At 58.2% G+C, this 22,722-nt stretch overlaps 1 protein-coding gene across 1 annotated transcript in view; it reads left to right on the top strand.

The window, feature by feature from the left end:
- Positions 1–22,722, top strand: part of LTBP4 (latent transforming growth factor beta binding protein 4) — a 33,773-nt gene extending 11,051 nt beyond the window's left edge. The window contains exons 7-28 of the mRNA XM_071418777.1: positions 323–490; positions 1,536–1,673; positions 3,395–3,517; positions 4,676–4,801; positions 5,799–5,924; positions 6,542–6,667; positions 7,648–7,767; positions 8,692–8,817; positions 8,893–9,018; positions 9,482–9,604; positions 10,013–10,144; positions 10,831–10,962; positions 11,518–11,643; positions 12,301–13,074; positions 14,242–14,310; positions 14,689–14,817; positions 15,748–15,894; positions 17,389–17,541; positions 18,464–18,873; positions 19,259–19,269; positions 19,392–19,531; positions 22,448–22,722. Coding sequence (XP_071274878.1) covers positions 323–490; positions 1,536–1,673; positions 3,395–3,517; positions 4,676–4,801; positions 5,799–5,924; positions 6,542–6,667; positions 7,648–7,767; positions 8,692–8,817; positions 8,893–9,018; positions 9,482–9,604; positions 10,013–10,144; positions 10,831–10,962; positions 11,518–11,643; positions 12,301–13,074; positions 14,242–14,310; positions 14,689–14,817; positions 15,748–15,894; positions 17,389–17,541; positions 18,464–18,873; positions 19,259–19,269; positions 19,392–19,531; positions 22,448–22,593 — 3,671 coding nt within the window. The 3' untranslated portion in view covers positions 22,594–22,722. The remainder of the gene's footprint in view (positions 1–322; positions 491–1,535; positions 1,674–3,394; positions 3,518–4,675; positions 4,802–5,798; positions 5,925–6,541; positions 6,668–7,647; positions 7,768–8,691; positions 8,818–8,892; positions 9,019–9,481; positions 9,605–10,012; positions 10,145–10,830; positions 10,963–11,517; positions 11,644–12,300; positions 13,075–14,241; positions 14,311–14,688; positions 14,818–15,747; positions 15,895–17,388; positions 17,542–18,463; positions 18,874–19,258; positions 19,270–19,391; positions 19,532–22,447) is intronic.

Raw genomic sequence — 22,722 nt, 5'->3', positions numbered from 1 at the left:
TGGGCTGGGATAGGATGGACTGGGATGAACTGGGATGAACTGGGACAAACTGGGACAAACTGGGATGAACTGGGCCGCACCGGGCGCTGACCCGGCCGGCCCCCAGCCCAGCAGGTGCTGTCCGAGGCCCGCGGGAGACCCCAGACCCACCTGGTCTGGAAGGGATAGAATGGGATGGGCTGGGATAGGATGGGTTAGGATGGGACTGGGATGGACTGGGATGAACTGGGATGGACTGGGATGAACTGGGATGAACTGGGACAAACTGGGATGAACTGGGCCGCACCGGGCCGCACCGGGCGCTGACCCGGCCGGCCCCCAGCCCAGCAGGTGCTGTCCGAGGCCCGCGGTCCCTGTTTCCGGCTGCTGCGGGAGGGCGGGGGCTGCGCGCTGCCCACCCTGCGCAACATCACCCGCCAGGTTTGCTGCTGCAGCCGCGTGGGCAAAGCCTGGGGGGGCTCCTGCCTGCTCTGCCCCCCCTTCGGATCCGGTGAGACCCCGCCCCCAACTGGGGAGACCCCCCCTCAAATCGCGGGGAAAAAATCCGGGTGAAAAAACCCCAAAATTCGGCCCAAAAATGAGGCGGAGTTTGAGCTTTCTTCCCTCCCAATCCCCTCCTGCCCTCACAAAGTTTTTTTGGGGGGCTCTGGAGTTCCTGAAACCCCTCCCCAAAATTTTTTTAGGGGTTCCATAATTATCAGACCCCCCCTCAAATCGAGGGAAAAAAATCCGGGTGAAAAAACCCCAAAATTCGGCCAAAAATGAGGCGGAGTCTGAGCTTTTCCCTCCCCTTCTCCCAAAGTTTTTTGGGGGGCTCTGGAGTTCCTGAAACCCCTCCCCAAAATTTTTTGGGAGGTTCCCGAATTTCTGGGAGCACCCGGAAATGGTGGGGGAAAAATTCGATGTGTGGGGAGTCCAAAAACTCCGAAATTCCGCCCAAAAATGCCCCAAAAACCCCCAGAACTGGGTGGGGATGAGGATGGGGAAGTCGGGAATTTGGGGAGGGGTCTGAGATGTTCAGGAGGGACCTGGGAATTTGGGGAGGGGTCCCAGGAATTTCTGGACAGGGGAACTGGAATTTGGGGAGGGGTCCCAGGAATTTTTTTGGGGGGGGGGGAGAACAGGAATTTTTGGGGAGGGATCCCAAGAATTTGGGGAGGGGTCTGAGATCTTAAGGAAGGACCCAGAAATTTGGGGGAAGGCTCCGAGAATTTGGGGAGGAGGGGAGGGGGGTCCCAATAATTTTTTGGGGAGGGGTCCCAAGAATTTGGGGAGGGGTCCCAAGAATTTTTGGGGAGGGGGTCCCAAGAATTTGGGGAGGGGTTTGAGAATTTGGGGAGGGGCTCAGAAATTCGGGGAGGGGTCCCAGGAAATTGGGGAAGGGCTCAGAAATTCGGGGAAGGGTCCAGGAAATTTCGGGAGGAAGCCGCAGATTTTGGGGGGCTGGGGGGATCCCCCGGTGCCTTGGGGGTGTCCCCCCTGCCCGTGTGAGCCCCCAGACCCATTTGTGGCCCTGGGACCCCCCCCAATTGCAGAGGGGTTCCGGGAGATCTGCCCGGCCGGGCCCGGCTATCACTACTCGGCCTCGGACCTGAGGATCAACACCCAATTCCTGGGCCAGGATGGGGCGGGGGTCCCGCTGGGGCCCCCCCTGAGCACCCCCATGACCCCCGGTGAGCACCCCAAAACATAAAAAAAAACCCCAAAAAAACCCCCCCAAAAAACCCCCCCAAAAAACCCCCAAAAAACCGGAAGAAAACCCAGAAAAACCCCGAAAAAAACCCCCAAACAAACAAACAAACAAGCCCGAAAACACCCCCGAAAAAAACCCAAATTCCCCCCCAAAAAACTCAAGAAAACCCAGAAAAACCCGGAAAAAAAAAAACCCAACAAACAAAAAAAAGCCCTGAATCCCCCCCAAAAAACCCCCCCCAAAAAACCGCAAGAAAACACAGAAAAACCCTGAAAATAAAAACAATCAAACAAACAAAAAAAAAGCCCCGAACCCCCCCCAAAAAAAAACCCCAAACCCCTCCTAAACCACCAAATCCCCCCAAAATCCCCCTAAACCCCCCCCAAATCCCCCCAAAACCCCCACAAAATCCCCAAATCCCCCCCAAATCCCCCCGAAACCCCCCAAACCCCACAAAATCCCCAAAATCCCCCCAAAACCCCTCCTAAAGCCCTCCTAAATCCCCCCAAATCCCCCCTAAACACCTCCTAAACCCCCCAAATCCCCCCTAAACCCCCCAAAATCCCCCTAAACCCCCCCAAATCCCCCCTAAACACCTCCTAAACCCCCAAAATCTCCCCAAAATCCCCCCAAAACCCCTCATAAACCACCAAATCCCCCAAAACACCCCCAAAACCCCTCCTAAACCCCTCCTAAACTCCCCCAAATCCCCCCCAAATCCCCCCTAAACCCCTCCTAAACCCCCAAAATCCCCCCAAAAGCCCCCAACCCCCACAAAATCCCCAAATCCCCCCTAACCCCCCCAAAACCCCTCCTAAACTCCCTCAAATCCCCCCTAAACCCCCCAAAATCCCCCTAAACCCCCCCAAATCCCCCCTAAACACCTCCTAAACCCCCATAATCCCCCCAAAATTCCCCCAAAACCCCTCCTAAACCACCAAATCCCCCCAAAATCCCCCTAAAGCCCCTCAAATCCCCCCAAATCCTCCCTAAACCCCTCCTAAACCCCCAAATCCCCCCCCAAAATCCCCCCTAAACCTCCCCAAATCCCCTCCTAAACCCCTCCTAAACCCCCAAATCCCACCAACATCCCCCTAAACCCCCCCAAATCCCCCTAAAACCCCTCCTAAGCCCCCCCAATGCCCCAAAACACCTCCTAAACCCCCCAAATCCCCCCAAAATCCCCCCAAAACCCCTCCTAAACCACCAAATCCCCTTCTAACCCCCCCAAATCCCCCTAAACCACTCCTAAACCCCTGAAACCCCCCAAAATCCCCCCAAAACCCCACAAACCCCACAAAATCCCCCCAAAATCCCCCTAAACCCCTCCTAAACCCCCCCAAATCCCTCCTAAACCCCCAAATCCCCCCCAACCCCCCCCAAACCCCCTAAACCCCCCCAAATCTCCCCCAAAATTCCCCTAAACCTCCCCAAAACCCCCCAAATCCCCCCCAAATCCCCTCCCAAACCCCTCCTAAACCCCCCCAAATCCCCTAAACCCCCCCAAATCCCCCCCCAAATTCCCCCAAACCCCTCCTAAACCCCCCCAAATCCCCCCCAAATCCCCTCCCAAACCCCTCCTAAACCCCCCCAAATCCCCTAAACCCCCCCAAATCCCCCCCAAATCCCCCCCAAACCCCTCCCAAACCCCCCCCAAATTTAACCCCTCCCCCCCCCCCGTTTTTTTCTCCCCTCCCCCAGCCCCGGAGCCCCCCCCGGCCGGGCCCCCCCCGCCGCCCCCCCCCGGGCCCGAGGTAATCGTGGTGCCCCGGCCCAGCCCCCACCTGGGGGGGGCCCTGCCCACCCCGCCCCCCCCGGAGCCAGGTGAGACCGGGAGGGGCTGGGGGGGGCTCGGGGGGGATTTGGGGGGGATGTGGGGGGATTTGGGGAGGTTTGGGGGAGGATTTTGGGGGGGATTTGGGGGAAATTTGGGGGAAATTTGGGGGAAATTTGGGGGGGATTTGAGGAGATTTGGGGGGCTCGGGGAGGTTTTGGGGGAAATGTGGGGGGATTTGGGGAGGTTTTGGGGAGGATTTTGGGGGAAATTTGGGGGGATTTGAGGAGTTTTGGGGGAAATTTGGGGGGATTTGGGGAGGTTTGGGGGAAATTTGGGGGGGATTTGGGGAGGTTTTGGGGGGATTTGGGGGAAATTTGGGGGGGATTTGGGGCGGTTTGGGGGGGAGATTTGGGGGGGGTTTGAGGAGATTTGGGGGGCTTGGGGAGGTTTTGGGGGAAATTTGGGGGGATTTGGGGGGGATTTGGGGGGGATTTGAGGAGATTTGGGGGATTTCAGGGGGGAGATTTGGGGGAGGGGCTGAGGGAGATTTGGGGGGTTTAGGGGGGATTTGGGGAGGGGGGTTTGAGGGGGATTTGGGGGATTTTGGAGGGTTTAGGGGGGATTTGGGGGATTTTGGGGGGGGAGATTTGGGGAGGGGGGTTTGAGGGGGATTTGGGGGATTTTGGGGGGATTTGGGGGGATTTGGGGGGGTTTTGAGGAGATTTGGGGGATTTTGGAGGGTTTAGGGGGGATTTGGGGGGATTTGGGGGTGATTTGAGGAGATTTGGGGGGATTTGGGGGGGGGTTGAGGGGGGATTTTGGGATGGGGGGTTTGGGAGGGTTTTGGGGGGACTTTGGGGTCATTTGGGGCAGATTTGGGGGGGTTTAAGGGAGATTTGTGGGGGATTTGGGGGGGGGGGGGGTTTGAGGGGATTTTGGGGGTAAAAATCCCCTAAAAATCCCCCAAAAATCCCCTAAAAATCCCCCAAAATCCCCCAAAATCCCCTAAAAATCCCCTCAAAATCCCCCAAAATCCCCTAAAATCCCCCAAAAATCCCCTAAAAATCCCCTAAAAATCCCCCAAAAATCCCCTAAAAATCCCCCAAAATCCCCCAAAATCCCCTAAAAATCCCCTCAAAATCCCCCAAAATCCCCTAAAATCCCCCAAAATGCCCAAAATGCCCTGATGGGCCCCGATCCCGCAGTGTCCCCGTGCCAGCGCGACCCCTCCGTGTGCGGCCCCGGGCGCTGCGTGCCCCGGGGGGGAGGGGGCTACACCTGCCTGTGCCGGGGGGGCTTCTGGCTGAGCCCCCAGGGCACCCATTGCGTGGGTGAGTGGGGATTTGGGGGATTTGGGGGGATTTGGGGGATTTGGGGGCTTCTGGCTGAGCCCCCAGGGCACCCATTGTGTGGGTGAGTGGGGAATCCGGGATTTGGGGGGGATTTGGGGGGATTTGGGGGATTTATGGGGGATTTGGGGGGGATTTGGGGGCTTCTGGCTGAGCCCCCAGGGCACCCATTGCGTGGGTGAATGGGGAACCCGGGATTTGGGGGGATTTGGGGGGGATTTGGGGATTTATGGGGGATTTGGGGGCTTCTGGCTGAGCCCCCAGGGCACCCATTGCGTGGGTGAGTGGGGATTTGGGGGGTTTGGGGGGATTTATGGGGGATTTGGGGGATTTATGGGGGTCCTGAGGGGATTTGGGGGCTTCTGGCTGAGCCCCCAGGGCACCCATTGCGTGGGTGAGTGGGGATTTGGGGGGGATTTGGGGGATTTGGGGGGATTTGGGGGGATTTGGGGAGTTTAAAGGGGTTTTGGGGGGATTCGGGGGGGTCTTTGGGGGGTCCTGGAAGGGATTTGGAGGGGATTTGGGGGCACCCATGGTGTGGGTGAGTGGGGAGGGGGCTTCAGGAGGGGTCCTGGGGGGATTTTTGGGGGTCCTGAGCGGATTTGGGGGGGGTTTAAAGGGGATTTGGGGGGAGGATTTGGGGTTTTGAAGGGGATTTGGGGGGATTTGAGGGGGTCCTTGGGGGGGATTTTGGGGAGTTTTGGGGTCTTTAAAGAGTTCCTGGGGGATTCTGGGGGGTTCATGCTCTACCTGCCCATTACCTGTGCTCACCTGAGCTCACCTGTGCCCTCCCAAACCTCACCTGTGCCCATCTGTGCCCACCTGTGCCCATCTCTGCCCATCTGTGCCCGCCTATCCCCATTACCTGAGCTCACCTGTGCCCTCCCAAACCTCACCTGTGCCCACCTGTGCCCACTGAGCCCACCTGTGCCCACCTATCCCCATTACCTGTGCCCACCTGTGCCCCCTGTGCCCGCAGACATCGACGAGTGCCGCCAGGTGCCCCCTCCGTGCTCCCCGGGGCGCTGTGAGAACTCCGTGGGCGGCTTCAGGTGCCTCTGCGGCCCCGGCTTCACCTCCGAGCCCGCGGGCACCGAGTGCCGAGGTCAGCGAAACACCTGGGGGCACCTGGGGGCACCTGGGGTACCTGGGCACACCCCAAACCACACCTGGACACACCTGGGGTACCTGGGCACAGCCCAGACCACACCTGGGCACACCTGGGGGTACCTGGGCACACCCCAGACCACACCTGGGCATCCCAAACCACACCTGGGGACACCTGGGGTACCTGGGCACACCCCAAACCACACCTGGGCACACCTGGGGTACCTGAGCACACCCCAAACCACACCTGGGCACAGCCCAAACCACACCTGGGCACACCTGGGGGCACCTGGGCATGCCCTAAACCACACCTGTGCCCACCTGTGCCCTCCTAAACCTCACCTGTGCCCACCTGTGCCCATTACCTGTGCCCATTACCTGTCCCCATTACCTGTCCCCATTACCTGTGCCCATTACCTGTGCCCATTACCTGTGCCCATGACCTGTGCCCACCTGTGCCCACCTGTCCCCATTACCTGTGCCCATTACCTGTCCCCATTACCTGTGCCCATTACCTGTGCCCACCTGTGCCCATGACCTGTCCCCATTACCTGTGCCCATTACCTGTGCCCATTACCTGTCCCCATTACCTGTCTCCATGACCTGTGCCCGCAGATGTGGACGAGTGCTCCCAGGTGCCCGGGCCCTGCGCCCACGGGCGCTGCGAGAATCGACCGGGGGGGTTCGAGTGCGTCTGCCCGGGGGGGTACCGGGGGCACGGGGGAGACCAACCCTGCCAGGGTGAGACCAACTGGGATGGACTGGGAGGGACTGGGAGGGACTGGGAGGGACTGGGATAAACTGGGAGGGACTGGGAGGGACTGGGAGGGACTGGGATGGACTGGGATGGACTGGGATGGACTGGGACAAACTGGGAGGGACTGGGATGGACTGGGACAGACTGGGAGGGACTGGGATGGACTGGGATGGACTGGGAGGGACTGGGAGGGACTGGGATAAACTGGGACAAACTGGGACAAACTGGGAGGGACTGGGACAAACTGGGACAAACTGGGACAAACTGAGACAAACTGGGAATGGAGATTTGGGGAACTGGGAGGGACTGGGATGAACTGGGATAAACTGGCAGGGACTGGGATGGACTGGGATAAACTGGGATGGAACTGGGGGACATTGGGGAGGGGGCTCTGTGCTGTGGGGTCAGTGATCCTTTGGGTCACTCCGTTATGGGGTCACCATGACCTGTGGACCTTGGGGTCACTGTTATGGGGTCACCACGACTTGGGGTCCCCCCTGATGTCCCCAATGTCCCCAAGGTCCCCTCAGACATTGACGAGTGCAAGAACTTGGGGTCACCAGGACCTGTGGTCACTGCTATGGGGTCACCATGACCTGTGGTCCTTGGGGTCACTGTTATGGGGTCACTGTTATGGGGTCACCAGGACCTGTGGTCACTGTTATGGGGTCACCAAGATCTGTGGTCACTGTTATGGGGTCACCACGACTTGGGGTCCCCCCTGATGTCCCCAATGTCCCCGATGTCCCCTCAGACATTGACGAGTGCAAGAACTTGGGGTCACCACGAGCTGTGGTCACTGCTATGGGGTCACCATGACCTGTGGTCCTTGGGGTCACTGTTATGGGGTCACCAGGACCTGTGGTCACTGTTATGGGGTCACCAAGATCTGTGGTCACTGTTATGGGGTCACCACGACTCAGGGTCCCCACCGATGTCCCCAATGTCCCCGATGTCCCCTCAGACATTGACGAGTGCGAGAATCACCTGGCGTGTCCTGGCCAGGAGTGCGTGAACACCCCGGGCTCCTTCCGGTGCCAGCCCTGCCCCGACGGCTTCCACCTGCGCCAGGGGCGCTGCGCAGGTACCGCTGTCACCTGTGTGTCACCTGTGTGCCACCTGTGTGTCACCTGTGTGCCACCTGTGTGCCACCTGTGTGTCACCTGTGTGCCACCTGTGTGCCACCTGTGTGCCACCTGTGTGTCACCTGTGTGCCACCTCAGTGTCACCTGTGTCACCAGAAACCCCCCAGAGGAGTGCATGGGGTCACCACACCATGGGGCCTCCATGATTTGGGGCCACCATGATTTAGGAGACTTGGAGACCCCAGAACTCCTGTGGTCGCCACCCCCTGATGTCCCCCTGGTGACCCCGATGTCCCCCCAGACGTGGATGAGAACTTGGGGTCACCATGGCTTGGGGGGACTTGGAGACCCCATAACTCCTGTGGTCACCACTCCCTGATGTCCCCATGTCCCTCTGGTGACCCCGATGTCCTCTCAGACATGGACGAGAACTTGGGGTCACCATGACTTGGGGTCACTCTGGTATGGGATCACCATAACTTGGGGTCACCATGGCTTGGGAGACTTGGAGACCCCATAACTCCTGTCCCCACATCCCCCTGGTGACCCCGATGTCCCCTCAGACATGGATGAGAACTTGGGGTCACCACGCCATGGGATGACCATGACTTGTGGTCACTCTGTTATGGGGTCACCATGGCTTGGGGGACTTGGAGACCCCATAACTCCTGTCCCCATGTCCCCCTGATGTCCCCACGTCCCCCTGGTGACCCTGATGTCCTCTCAGACGTGGATGAGATCTTGGGGTCACCACGCCATGGGGATGACCATGACTTGGGGTCATCACATCATGGGACTTAGAGGATTTGGACACCCCATAACTCCTGTCCCCACGTCCCCCTGATGTCCCCACGTCCCCCTGGTGACCCTGATGTGCCCCTGGTGACCCTGATGTCCCCCTGGTGACCCCAATGTCCCCCCAGACGTGGACGAGTGCTCGGGGGGCTCCCCCTGCGCCCCCCACGGCCGCTGCCTCAACACCGCCGGCTCCTTCCGCTGCGAGTGCCACCGCGGCTACCGCGCCACTGCCGGTGCCAGCGCCTGCCAGGGTGAGCGGGGACCTCCTTGGGGACGCCCCGGCGGTGCCACCGCCCCCGGGTGACCTCCTGGCGGTGGCCCCGCAGACGTCAACGAGTGCCTGGAGGGCGACTTCTGCTTCCCGCACGGCGAGTGCGTCAACACGGCCGGCTCCTTCCGCTGCCTCTGCGCCGACGGCTTCACCGCCACCGCCGATGGCACCACCTGCACCGGTGGGTGACGCACCTGGGGACACTGGGGACAGCGCGTGGAGCCTCGGGGGGCACCTGAAGGGTGGCGGTGCTGGTGGGTTTGGGGTTGGGGTGGGTTTTGGGGTTGGACTGTGGTGTTTTGGGCCTTGTGGCTTTGGCTGGGGTTGTCACAGTCCTGGTGTCACCATGGTCGTCCCAGTCCCGGTGTCCCCAGCATTGTCCCAGTCCTGGTGTCCCCATGGTTGTTCCAGTCCTGGTGTCCCCAGCATTGTCCCAGTCCTGGTGTCCCCATGGTTGTTCCAGTCCTGGTGTCCTCAGGATTGTCCCAGTCCTGGTGTCCCCATGGTCATCCCAGTCCTGATGTTCCCAACCCCAGATGTGGACGAGTCCCAGCGTGGGGCCATCTGTGCCACACCCACCCAATTGTCACATCCCAGACCCCAAATCCCAAATCCCAAACCCCAAACCCCAAATCTCCCCCCAGATGTGGACGAGTGCCAGCGCGGGGCCGTCTGCGCCGGCGGGCGCTGCCTCAACACCGAGGGCTCCTTCCAGTGCCAGTGCCCGGCCGGGTTCCGCACCGACGACGCCAAGGCCGAGTGCCGCGGTGAGGAACGGGAACGGGAACGGGGGGCTGGGATATGGGGTGGGGATGTGGGATATGGGGTGGGGATGTGGGATATGGGGTGGGAATGGGATATGGGGTGGGACTGGGATATTGTGTAGGGTTTGGGATATGGGGTGGGGATGGGATATGGGGTGGGGTTTGGGATATGGGGTGGGGATGGGATATGGGGTGGGGTTTGGGATATGGAGTGGGGTTTGGGATATGGGGTGGGGTTTGGGATGGGGTGGGGATTTCAGGAATGGGGTGGGAGTTTGGGAAATGGGATGGGAATTTGGGGAATGGGATGGGCATGGGGACACCGGGACTCCCCATATCCCCATGTCCCCATCCCAATGTCCCCAATTGTCCCCAATTGTCCCCAATTGTCCCCATTGTTGTGGACCCCAGACGTGGACGAGTGCCAGGAGTACGGGGCCGGGCTCTGCGGGGCGCAGCGCTGCGAGAACATTCCGGGCTCCTATCGCTGCGTGCCCGAGTGCCAGCCGGGATTCCGGCCTGGAGACGGCGGGGACTGCATCGGTGAGGGGTTTGGGATTGGGGATTGGGGATATGGGATATGGGATTGGGGATATGGGATATGGGATATGGGATTGGGGATTTGGGATATGGGATATGGGATTGTGCCCGAGTGCCAGCCGGGATTCCGGCCCGGGGACGGCGGGGACTGCATCGGTGAGGGGTCTGGGATTGGGGATTTGGGATATGGGATATGGGATTTGGGATTTGGGATTTGGGATTGTGCCCGAGTGCCAGATGGGATTCGGGCCCAGGGACGGCGGGGACTGCATCGGTGAGGGGTCTGGGGTTGGGGATTTGGGAATTTGGGATTTGGGATTGGGATATGGGATCGGGATGGGGATATGGGGACTGGGATGGGGATGTGGAGACTGCAATGGATAGATTGGGAATGTTGGGATACGGGGACTGGAGCGGGGATTTAGGGACTGGGATGGGAATGGGGGTAAGGGGATATGGGGTTATGGGGACTGGGGTGGGATTGGGGATATTGGGATTGGGATGGGAATGGGGATATGGGGACTGGGATTGGGATTGGGAGACGGGGATGGGAATGGGGACACGGGAATTGGGACTGGCACAGGGATGGGGGTGGTACGGGAGCTGCTCCCAGGGTTCCGGATGTCCCCATCCCAATGTCCCCAATTGTCCCCAATGTCCCCAATTGTCCCCAATGTCGTGGATCCCAGATGTGGACGAGTGCCAGGAGTACGGGGCCGGGCTCTGCGGGGCGCAGCGCTGCGAGAACATTCCGGGCTCCTATCGCTGCGTGCCCGAGTGCCAGCCGGGATTCCGGCCCGGGGACAGCGGGGACTGCATCGGTGAGGGGTTTGGGATTGGGGATATGGGGATATGGGATATGGGATATGGGATTTGGGATATGGGATATGGGATATGGGATTGGGATTGTGCCCGAGTGCCAGCCGGGATTCCGGCCCGGGGACTGCGGGGACTGCATCAGGGAGGGGTTTGGGATTGGGGATTTCGGGTCTGGGATTTGGAATTTGGGATTCGGGATTGGGATTTGGGGTTCGGGATATGGGATATGGGATTGGGATTGGGATTTGTGAATTTGGGATTAGGATGGGGACATGGATATGGGAGTGGGATATGGGGATGTGGGGACTGGGATGGGAATGGAAATGGGGATGTGGGGACACAGGGACAGGGATGGACACAGGGACAGGGATGGACACAGGGACAGGGATGGACACAGGGACTGGGATGGACACAGGGACAGCAATGGGGACAGGGATGGACACAGGGACTGGGATGGACACAGGGACAGGGATGGGGACACAGGGGGCCAAAGTCCAAGCCCGGGGGGTGGCCAAGGAGCTCAGGATGTGCCCAACCTTTGTCCCACCCGGTGCCAGACGTGGACGAGTGCTCCAACGGGACCCTGTGCGGTGCCCACGCCACCTGCCACAACCTGCCCGGCTCCTTCCAGTGCGCCTGTGACCCCGGCTACGAGACCGCCCGGCACGGCCACCACTGCGTGGGTACGGCCACCAGCGCTGGGGACACCTGGCCCTGGCCCTGTGCCCCAAATCCCCGTGCCCCTAATCCCTGTGCCCCTAATCCCTGTGCCCCTAATCCCTGTCCCTGTGCCCCAAATCCCTGTGCCCCTAATCCCTGTGCCCCAAATCCCTGTGCCCCAAATCCCCGTCCCTGTGCTCCAAATCCCACCCCAAATCCCCATCCCTGTGCCCCAAATCCCTGTGCTCCGAATCCCTGTCCCTGTGCCCCAAATCCCCGTCCCTGTGCTCCAAATCCCTGTGCCCCAAATCCCCCTCCCTGTGCCTCAAATCCCTGTGCTCCAAATCCCCGTCCCTGTGCCCCAAATCCCCATCCCTGTGCCCCAAATCCCCGTCCCTGTGTCCCCATTCCCACCCCAAATCCCAAATCCCCCAAATTTCCAACTCCAAATCCCTCAATCCCTAAATCCCAAATCCCCAACCCCAAATTCTCAACCCTAAATCTCCCAAACCCCCAACCCCAAACCCCCCGAATCCCCAACCCCAAATCCCCAACCCCAAATCCCCAACCTCAAATCTCCCAAATCCCCCAATCCTAAATCCCCAACCCCAAACCCCAAATCCCAAACCCCCCAAACCCCCAACTCCAAACCCCCCAAACCCCAAATCCCGACCCCCCAGACGTGGACGAGTGCCAGACGCTGCGCGGGGTTTGTGGGGCCGAGCGCTGCGAGAACGTCGAGGGCTCCTTCCTGTGCCTGTGCCCCGACTCCCGGCAGGAGTTCGACCCCGTCACCGGCCGCTGCGGGGCCCTGCCGACCCCACAGAGCCCCCAGAGCCTCCCCCAGATCCCCCAAGGCCGGCCCCAGACCCCCCAGAACCCACAAATCCCCCAGAGCCCACAAATGCGACCCCAAAGCCCCCAAACCAGACCCCAAAGCCCCCAAACCAGACCCCAAGCGCCCCAAATCAGACCCCAAAGCCCCCACGTTCCCCAAAACCCCGAAATCAGACCCCAAACTCCCCAAATCGGACCCCAAAGCCCCCAAACCAGACCCCAACCCCCTGAAATCAGACCCCAACCCCCCGAAATCAGACCCCAAACCAGACCCCAAACTCCCCAAACCCGACCCCAAAGCCCCGAAATCAGACCCCAAAGCCCCCAAACCCGACCCCAAACCCCCCAAACCAGACCCCAAAGCCCCGAAATTAGACCCCAAAGCCCCGAAATCAGACCCCAAAGCCCCCAGACCAGACCCCAGAGCCCCCAGACCAGACCCCAAAGCCCCCAGACCAGACCCCAGAGCCCTGCTGGGGATTTTGGGGTGGCCTCGTGTTTCAGTAGGGCCTGTGGGGTCCTGGCCCCGAACGTGACCCGCCCGCAGTGCTGCTGCACCCTGGGGTGGGCATGGGGGGCACAGTGCCCCGGGCAGCCCTGCCCCACACCTGGCACAGGTGAGGGACACCCCAAAAACCACGGGGGGCGTTTGGGGGGGGTTTAGGGGAATGGGATGGATTTCGGGGGGATTTGGGATGGATTTGGGGTGGATTTGGGGTGGATTTGGGGGGATTTTGGGGTTGATTTGGGGGGAATTAGGGTGGGATCTGGGGTGGATTTGGGATGGATTTGGGGTAGGATTTGGGATGGGATTTGGGGGGATTTGGGGTGGGATTTAGGGTGGATTTAGGGGGGGATTTGGGTGGGATTTGGGGGGATTTAGGGTGGATTTGGGATGGGATTTGGGATGGATTTTGGGGTTGATTTGGGGGGAATTTGGGGTGGATTTGGAGTGGATTTGGGGTGGATTTGGGGAGGGATTTGGGGGGATTTAGGGTGGATCTGGAGTGGGATTTGGGGTGGAATTGGGGTGGAATTTGGGATGGATTTGGGGTGGAATTTGGGGTGGATTTGGGGGTGGAATTTGGGGTCGATTTGGGGGTGGAATTTGGGGTGGATTTTGGGGTTGATTTTGGGGGAATTTGGGGGGAATTTGGGGTGGATTTGGGGTAGGATTTGGGGGGATTTAGGATGGATCTGGAGTGGGATTTGGGGTGGAATTGGGGTGGAATTTGGGGTGGGATTTAGGGTGGATTTAGGGGGGGATTTGGGTGGATTTGGGTGGATTTGGGGTGGGATTTAGGGTGGATTTAGGGGGGGATTTGGGTGGGATTTGGTGTGGGATTTGGGATGGGATTTGGGGTGGATTTGGGGTGGGATTTGGGGTGGGATTTAGGGTGGATTTGGGAAGGGATTTGGGGGGGATTTAGGGGGCATCTGGGGTGGGATTTGGGGTCTGATTTAGGGCTTTGGGGGAGGATTTGGGGTGGAATTAGGGTGGGATCTGGGGTGGATTTGGGGTGGGATTTGGGGTGGATTTGGGATGGATTTGGGTGGGATTTGGGGGGATTTGGGGTGGGATGATTTATGGGGGATTTGGGGTGAGATTTGGGATGGATTTGGGTGGGATTTGGGGTGGATTTGGGGTTGATTTGGGACCCCTGGTACTCCCCCAAAATGGGGCAGATTTGAGGTGCGGCTAAAGAGAGGAGCAGGGGAGGGGGGCACAAACAGAATTTGGGGGGGAATTTTGGGGTCCCTGACCCCCCCTGTGCCCCCCCCAGATGCTCACCTGTCCCTGTGTCCCCACGGGCCCGGCCGCCTCCCCGAGACCCCCCAGGGCCCCCCTGCAGGTGAGTCTGGGACCCCCCCCCCCAGGTGAGACCCCCACCCTTTGTCCCTGGGGGGGTCCACGAGGGGGTCCTGGGGGGTCTCTGTCGCTTTTGGGGGGTCCCTGTGTCCCTTTTATCCTGGGGGGGCTCTTTGTGATTTTGGGGGGGTCCCTGTGCTTTGGGGGGTCTTTGTGATTTTGGGGGGGGTCCCTGTGTCCCTTTTACCCTGGGGGGGGGTCCCTGTGCTTTCGGGGGGTCTTTGTGATTTTGGGGGGGGTCCCTGTGTCCCTTTTACCCTGGGGGGGGTCCCTGTGCTTTTGGGGGGGTCCCTGTGCTTTGGGGGTGTCTTTGTGATTTTGGGGGTGTCCCTGCGATTCGGGGGTGTCTCTGCCCCCCCAGATGTTGATGAGTGCTCCCTGTTCGGGCCCGAGCTCTGCCGGGGGGGGCTCTGTGTCAACGCCGCCCCCTCCTTCAGCTGCTTCTGCCCCAGCGGCTTCTACTTCGAGCAGGAGCACCTGCAGTGCGTGGGTGAGCGCCGCGCACCTGCCGGGACCTGCCGGGACCTGGCCGAGTCTGTCTGTACCTGTTTGTGTCCGTCTGTACCTGCCAGGACCTGTTTGTGTCCGTCTGTCCCTGTTTGTGTCCGTCTGTACCTGCCAGGACCTGTTTGTGTCCGTCTGTACCTGTTTGTGTCCGTCTGTACCTGTTTGTGTCTGTCTGTACCTGTTTGTGTCTGTCTGTACCTGTTTGTGTCCGTCTGTACCTGCCGGGACCTGTTTGTGTCCGTCTGTACCTGTTTGTGTCCGTCTGTACCTGTTTGTGTCCGTCTGTACCTGTTTGTGTCTGTCTGTACCTGTTTGTGTCCGTCTGTACCTGTTTGTGTCTGTCTGTCCCTGTTTGTGTCCGTCTGTACCTGCCAGGACCTGTTTGTGTCCGTCTGTACCTGTTTGTGTCTGTCTGTACCTGCCAGGACCTGCTGGGACCTGTCTGTGTGTCTCTGTACCTGCCAGGACCTGTCTGTACCTGTTTGTGTCCGTCTGTACCTGTTTGTGTCCGTCTGTCCCTGTTTGTGTCTGTCTGTACCTTTTTGTGTCTCTCTGTACCTGCCAGGACCCATGCGCCCCAAAAAATCCCCCCTAAACTCACCTGAAACTGCCCCAAATCCCCGCAAATCCCCCTTAAACTGCCCCAAATCCTCCCAAAATCCCCCCAAATCCCCCTTAAACTGCCCCAAATCCCCCCAAAATCCCCCCTGACCCCCAATTTTGCCCCCAGACAACGACGAGTGCGCGGCGGCCGAGGCCGAGCTGTGCCTAACCCCCCTAAACTCCCCAAATCCCCCCCAAAATCCCCCTAAACTCACTTTATACCCCCCAAACTCCACTGCTAAGACCCCAAATCCCCCAAAATCCCCCCAAATCCCCCCAAATCCCCCCTGACCCCCAATTTTGCCCCCAGACAACGACGAGTGCGCGGCGGCCGAGGCCGAGCCGTGCCTGGGGGGGCTCTGTGTCAACACCGTGGGCTCCTACCTGTGCTCCTGCCCCCCCCCGCTCATCCTGGACCCCTCCCAGCGCCGCTGCGTGGCCAACGACACCGACCCGGGTGGGTCTGGGGGCGCCCGGGGGTCCCCGATATCGGGGGGGGGTCAGGGGACCCCGAATTGGGGGGGTTTGGGGGGGATTTGGGGGGTTAGGAGGGGTTTGAGGGGGTTAGGAGGGGGTTTAGTGGGATGTAAAGGGGATTTAGGGGCGTTTTGGGGGGGTTAGGAGAGGTTTTAGAGGGGTTAGGATGGGTTTTGGGGGAACCGGGGGGTCCCCGATATCGGGGGGGCTGAGGGGAGCCCAGTTTGGGGGGGTTTAGGGGGAATTTGGGGGGTTAGGAGGCGTTTTAGGGGGTTAGGAGGGGTTTTAGTGGGATATAAAGGGGATTTAGGGGGGTTTTGGGGGGGTTAGGATGGGCTTTAGGGGGGCCCGGGGGTCCCCGATATCGGGGGGGGGGCAGGGGACCCCGGTTTGGGGGGGTTTAGAGGGAATTTGGGGGGTTTTAGGGGGATATTTGGGGGGTTAGGAGGGGTTTTAGGGGGGTATAAAAGGGTCAGGAGAGGATTTAGGGGCGTTAGGAGGGGTTTTAGGGGTTCAGCACCCCCCAATTAAGACCCCCCCCAAATTTTTACGCCCCCAGAGGGGTCGGTGGCCGTGGAGGGGCGGGGCTCACCTGAGTTTTTGGGGTCACTTGAGGCTTTTTTGGGTTACCTGGCATCCCCATTAACGGCGATTTTTGGGGTTTCCCATAACGGGGGTGAATTTTTAGGGTTGGGCACCCCCCAATTAAGACCCCTCCCCAAATTTTCTCCCCCCCCAGAGGGGTCCCTGACCATGGAGGGGCAAGGCTCACCTGAGTTTTTGGGCTTTTTGGGCTTTTTTGGGTTACCTGCCGTTCCCATTAACGGCGATTTTTGGGGTTTCCCATAACGGGGGTGAATTTCTAGGGTTCAGCACCCCATAATTAAGACCCCTCCCCAAATTCTCGCCCCCCAGAGGGGTCCCTGGGCGTGTCCTGGCAGGAGGGGGCGGGGCTCCCCTGAGTTTTTGGGGTTTTTGGGCTTTTTGGGCTTTTTTGGGTTACCTGCCATCCCCATTAACGGCGATTTTTGGGGTTTCCCATAACGGGGGTGAATTTTTAGGGTTCAGCACCCCATAATTAAGACCCCTCCCCAAATTTTCTCCCCCCCAGAGGGGTCGGTGGTCGTGGAGGGGCGGGGCTCCCCTGAGTTTTTGGGCTTTTTGGGCTTTTTTGGGTTACCTGCCGTCCCCATTAACGGCGATTTTTGGGGTTTCCCGTAACGGGGGTGAATTTTTAGGGTTCGGCACCCCATAATTAAGACCCCTCCCCAAATTTTCTCCCCCCCAGAGGGGTCGGTGGCCGTGTGCTGGCAGGAGGGGGCGGGGCTCACCTGGGTTTTTGGGCTTTTTGGGCTTTTTTGGGCTACCTGCCATCCCCATTAACGGCGATTTTTGGGGTTTTCCGTAACGGGGGTGAATTTCTAGGGTTCAGCACCCCATAATTAAGACCCCTCCCCAAATTCTCGCCCCCCAGAGGGGTCCCTGGCCGTGTGCTGGCAGGAGGTGGGGCCGGACCTGGTGTGCGGGCGGCCCCGGCGCGCTGCCCCCGTCACCTACACCGAGTGCTGCTGCCTGTACGGGCAGGCCTGGGGCATGGAGTGCGCGCTCTGCCCCGCCCCGCACAGCGGTGAGACCCCCGCGACCCCTCCCCACATTCAGCCCCGGCACCCCCAAACCCATCCCCGAAACCGGGGGGGGCTGGGATGAACGTGGGACTGGGACCAGTTTGGGAACTGGGAGCACTGGGGGGATGTGGGACCCCGGGAATGGGACCCCTGTGCCCCCATTCCGGTGAGACCCCCGCGACCCCTCCCCAAATTCAGCCCCGGGAGCCCAAAACCCATCCCCGAAACCGGGAGGGGCTGGGACTGGGACCAGTTTGGGAACTGGGAGCACTGGGAAATGATGGGAGGGGGCTCAAAGGGGATGGGAGACCCTCGGGATGGGCACAGCTGGACCCCCCCCCCCCCCCACTCCCCCGCGACCCCTCCCCAAATTCAGCCCCGGGACCCCCAAACCCATCCCCGAAACTGGGGAAGGGCTGGGACTGGGACCAGTTTGGGAACTGGGAGCACTGGGGAGGGGTCCTAAACAGGAGGGGGAGGGGTTTGGACCCCCGGGATGGGGGACACTGGACCCCCCCCCCCCCCCCCCCCCAATAATCAGACCCCACCTTCAAACCCCCAAACGCACCCCAAAAAAAACCTCAAAAACCCCAACCCACCCCTCAAAAAACCCCAAAAATCCACCCCAAAAAAAACTCCAAAAATCCCCCCAAAAATCCCCCCCAAAAAAGCCCCAAAATCCCCCCAACCCCGTCCCAATAAAACCCTCAAAACCACCAAAATCCCCCCAAAAAATCCCCCAAACCCCCCCCCCAAAAAAAAACCCCCAAAAACCCCAAAAATCCCCCACAAAAAAACCCAGCCCCCCCCCCCCAAAACCCCCCCAAAAAACCCCCAAATCCCCCCTAAAATCCCCCCCATTTCAAGACCCCCTCCCCAAATTTCGGGGTCCCCCCAACCCCATTTTTTGTCTCCCCCCCCCAGACGATTTCGAGCTCCTCTGCAACGTCCTGAGACCCCCGAACTTCGCCCCCCCCCCTCTACGACCCCTCCCCCAATTTCCCCCCGCCCCAATTCGGGCCCCTCCCCCCGCCTTACGGGGGCCCCCCCCGAATTTTTTGGGGGGTTCCGGCCCCATTACGACCCCTCCCCTTATTACGGGGGTGGGGCAGGGGGCGTGGCCTACGACCCCCTGGTGGGGGGTGGGGGAGGGGCGGGGGATCCCTCCCTTTACGCCCCTCCCCCCCGGCCGCCCCTCCCCCCCCGTTACGAGGATTTTGGGGACCCCCCCCGGGGGAGGGGACCCCGATTTGAGCCCCCCCGAGGGGGCCCCCGATGGAATCTCCAACCCCACGGGACCCCCGAGGAGGAGGAGGAGGAGGAGGAAGAGGAAGGTGAGGGTTGGGGTTTTTGGGGGGATTTTTGGGGTTTTTTGGGGGGATTTTTGGGGGGGGGATTTTGGGTTTTCAGCTGAATTTTGGGGGGAGTTTGGGGGTTTTTTGGGTTTTTTTCACGGGGGATTTTGGGCTTTTGGGGGGTTTTGGGGGAGGATTTTGGGGGATTTTGAGGGGAGTTTTGGGGATTTTGGTGTTTTTGGGGGGGGACTTTTGGGTTTTTGGCGAATTTTGGGGGATTTTTTTGGAGGATTTGGGGTTTTTTGGGGAGTTTTGGGTAGTTTGGGGTTTTTGGGGGGAATTTTCTGGGAGTTTTGGGATTTTTTGGAGGAGATTTGGGGTTTTAGGGGGAGTTTTGGGTTTTAGGGGGAGTTTTGGGTTTTAGGGGGAGTTTCGGTGGAGTTTTGGGGTTTTTTTCAGATTTTTTGGGGTTTTTTGGGGGGGATTTTTTTGGGGGGTGGGTTTGGGGTTTTTTTTGGGGGTTTTTTTTTCTGGGGGGGGGGGTGGGGGGTCTGAAGCCCCCTCCCCACTTTAGGAGAGGAGGAGTGCGGGGTCCTGAGTGGCTGCACCCACGGGCGCTGCGTCCGCGTGGGCGACGCCTTCACCTGCGCCTGCGACCCCGGCTTCCACCTGGACCCCGCCCGCCTCGACTGCCTGGGTGAGACCCCTCCCCAAAACCCCCCAGACCCCTCCCCAAAACCCCTGAGATCCCCCAAAATCCCCGGGAAAAAACCCGAATCTTGAGAGCCCCAAAATCCCTGAAAAAAACCCCAAATATTGGGAAAAAACCCAAATTTTGAGAGCTCCAAACTCCTGAACAAAACCCCAAAATCCTGAGACCCTTCCCCAAAAAATCCCTGAAATCCCCAGGAGAAAACCCAAATCTTGAGAGCCTCAAAATCCCTGGGAAAAAACTCAAAATCCCTGAAAAAAACCCCAAATATTGGGAAAAAACCCAAATTTTGAGAGCTCCAAAGCCCTGGGAAAAAAACCCCAAAATCCTGAGACCCTTCCCCAAAAAATCCCTGAAATCCCCGGGAGAAAACCCAAATCTTGAGAGCCCCAAAATCCCTGAAAAAAACCCCAAATATTGGGAAAAACCCCAAATTTTGAGAGCTCCAAACCCCTGGGAAAAAAACCCCAAAATCCTGAGACCCTTCCCCAAAAAATCCCTGAAATCCCCGGGAGAAAACCCAAATCTTGAGAGCCCCAAAATCCCTGAAAAAAACCCCAAATATTGGGAAAAAACCCAAATTTTGAGAGCTCCAAACCCCTGGGAAAAAAACCCCAAAATCCTGAGACCCTTCCCCAAAAAATTCCTGAAATCCCTGCGAGAAAACCCAAATCCTGAGAGCCCCAAAATCCCTGAAAAAAAACCCCAAATATTGGGAAAAAATCTAAATTTTGAGAGCTCCAAACCCCTGGGAAAAAACCCCAAAATCCTGAGACCCTTCCCCAAAAAATCCCTGAAATCCCCGGGAAAAAATCCAAATCCTGAGAGCCCCAAAATCCCTGGGAAAAAACTCAAAATCCCTGAAAAAAACCCCAAATATTGGGAAAAAACCCAAATTTTGAGAGCTCCAAAGCCCTGGGAGAAAACCCCAAAATCCTGAGACCCTTCCCCAAAAAATCCCTGAAATCCCCAGGAGAAAACCCAAATCCTGAGAGCCCCAAAATCCCTGAAAAAAACCCCAAATATTGGGAAAAAACCCAAATTTTGAGAGCCCCAAAATCCCTGAAAAAAAAACCCCAAATATTGGGAAAAAACCCAAATTTTGAGAGCTCCAAACCCCTGGGAAAAAACCCCAAAATCCTGAGACCCTTCCCCAAAAAATCCCTGAAATCCCCAGGAGAAAACCCAAACCTTGAGAGCCCCAAAATCCCTGAAAAAAACCCCAAATATTGGGAAAAAACCCAAATTTTGAGAGCTCCAAAGCCCTGGGAAAAAACCCCAAAATCTTGAGACCCTTCCCCAAAAAATTCCTGAAATCCCTGCGAGAAAACCCAAATCTTGAGAGCCCCAAAATCCCTGAAAAAAACCCCAAATATTGGGAAAAAACCCAAATTTTGAGAGCTCCAAACTCCTGAACAAAACCCCAAAATCCTGAGACCCTTCCCCAAAAAATCCCTGAAATCCCCGGGAGAAAACCCAAATCTTGAGAGCCCCAAAATCCCTGAAAAAAACCCCAAATATTGGGAAAAAACCCAAATTTTGAGAGCTCCAAACCCCTGGGAAAAAACCCCAAAATCCTGAGACCCTTCCCCAAAAAATCCCTGAAATCCCCGGGAAAAAATCCAAATCTTGAGAGCCCCAAAATCCCTGAAAAAAACCCCAAATATTGGGAAAAAACCCAAATTTTGAGAGCTCCAAACCCCTGGGAAAAAACCCCAAAATCCTGAGACCCTTCCCCAAAAAATCCCTGAAATCCCCGGGAAAAAATCCAAATCTTGAGAGCCCCAAAATCCCTGAAAAAAACCCCAAATATTGGGAAAAAAATCTAAATTTTGAGAGCTCCAAACCCCTGGGAAAAAACCCCAAAATCCTGAGACCCTTCCCCAAAAAATCCCTGAAATCCCTGGGAAAAAGCCCAAATCTTGAGAGCCCCAAAATCCCTGAAAAAAACCCCAAATATTGGGAAAAAATCTAAATTTTGAGAGCTCCAAACCCCTGGGAAAAAAACCCCAAAATCCTGAGACCCTTCCCCAAAAAATCCCTGAGACCCCTCCCCAAAAACCCCAAATCCTGAGAGCCCCAAACCCCTAAAAAAATCCAGAGACGCCTCCCCAAAATCCTCCAAAAACCCCAAATTTTCCCCTTTTAACCCAAAATTTTCCCCTTTTAACCCTAAAAACCCCAAATTTCCCCTAAAAACCCCAAATTTTCTCCTTTTAACCCCAAATTTCACCCCCCCCCGACATAGACAAGTGTTTGAGGGTGCCCACCCAGACCCAATTCCCAATTTCCCCCCAAAATCTCCCCCTAAAACCCCAAATTTTCCCCTTTTAACCCCCAAATCTTCCCCTTTTAACCCCAAATCTCCCCCTAAAACCCCAAATTTTCTCCTTTTAACCCCAAATTTCACCCTCCCCGACATAGACAAGTGTTTGAGGGTGCCCACCCAGACCCAATTCCCAATTTCCCCCCAAATTTCCCCCTAAAACCCCAAATTTTCCCCTTTTAACCCCAAATCTCCCCCTAAAAACCCCAAATTTTCTCCTTTTAACCCCGAATTTCTCCCCCCCAGACGTGGACGAGTGTTTGGGGGTGCCCACCCAGACCCAATTCCCAATTTCCCCCCAAAATTTCCCCTTTTAACCCCAAATTTCCCCCTAAAACTCCCAAATCTCCCCCTAAAACCCCAAATTTCCCCCTTTTAACCCCGAATTTCGCCCCCCCAGACGTGGACGAGTGTTTGGGGCTGCCCACCCAGACCCAATTCCCAATTTCCCCCCAAATTTCCCCCTAAACCCCCAAATTTTCCCCTTTTAACCCCAAATCTCCCCCTAAAATCCCCAAATTTCCCCCTAAAAACCCCAATTTTTCCCCTTTTAACCCCGAATTTCGCCCCCCCAGACGTGGACGAGTGTTTGGGGGTGCCCCCCCCGTGCCGCCCCGGGCGCTGCCTCAACACCCCCGGCTCCTTCCGCTGCCTGTGCCCCCCCGGGACCCCCCCGGCCCAGGACCCCCCCCGCTGCCCCCCGCGCCCCCCCCACGCCTGAAGCCCCCTCCCCATATTTATTGTGTGCGTTTGTTTTGTATAGAAAAATATCAAAATAAATATAAAGGAATTTTTTTTTTTTGGGGGGGGGGGGGATTTATTTCCACCCCTCTCCCCAAATCAAGGGGGT

This window comes from Agelaius tricolor, unplaced genomic scaffold (genome assembly GCF_023055355.1).
Source record: "Agelaius tricolor isolate 1412-34295 unplaced genomic scaffold, bAgeTri1.0.p SCAF_90, whole genome shotgun sequence".
Taxonomy (NCBI): domain Eukaryota; kingdom Metazoa; phylum Chordata; class Aves; order Passeriformes; family Icteridae; genus Agelaius; species Agelaius tricolor.
This window is presented reverse-complemented; position numbering and strand designations above follow the sequence as displayed.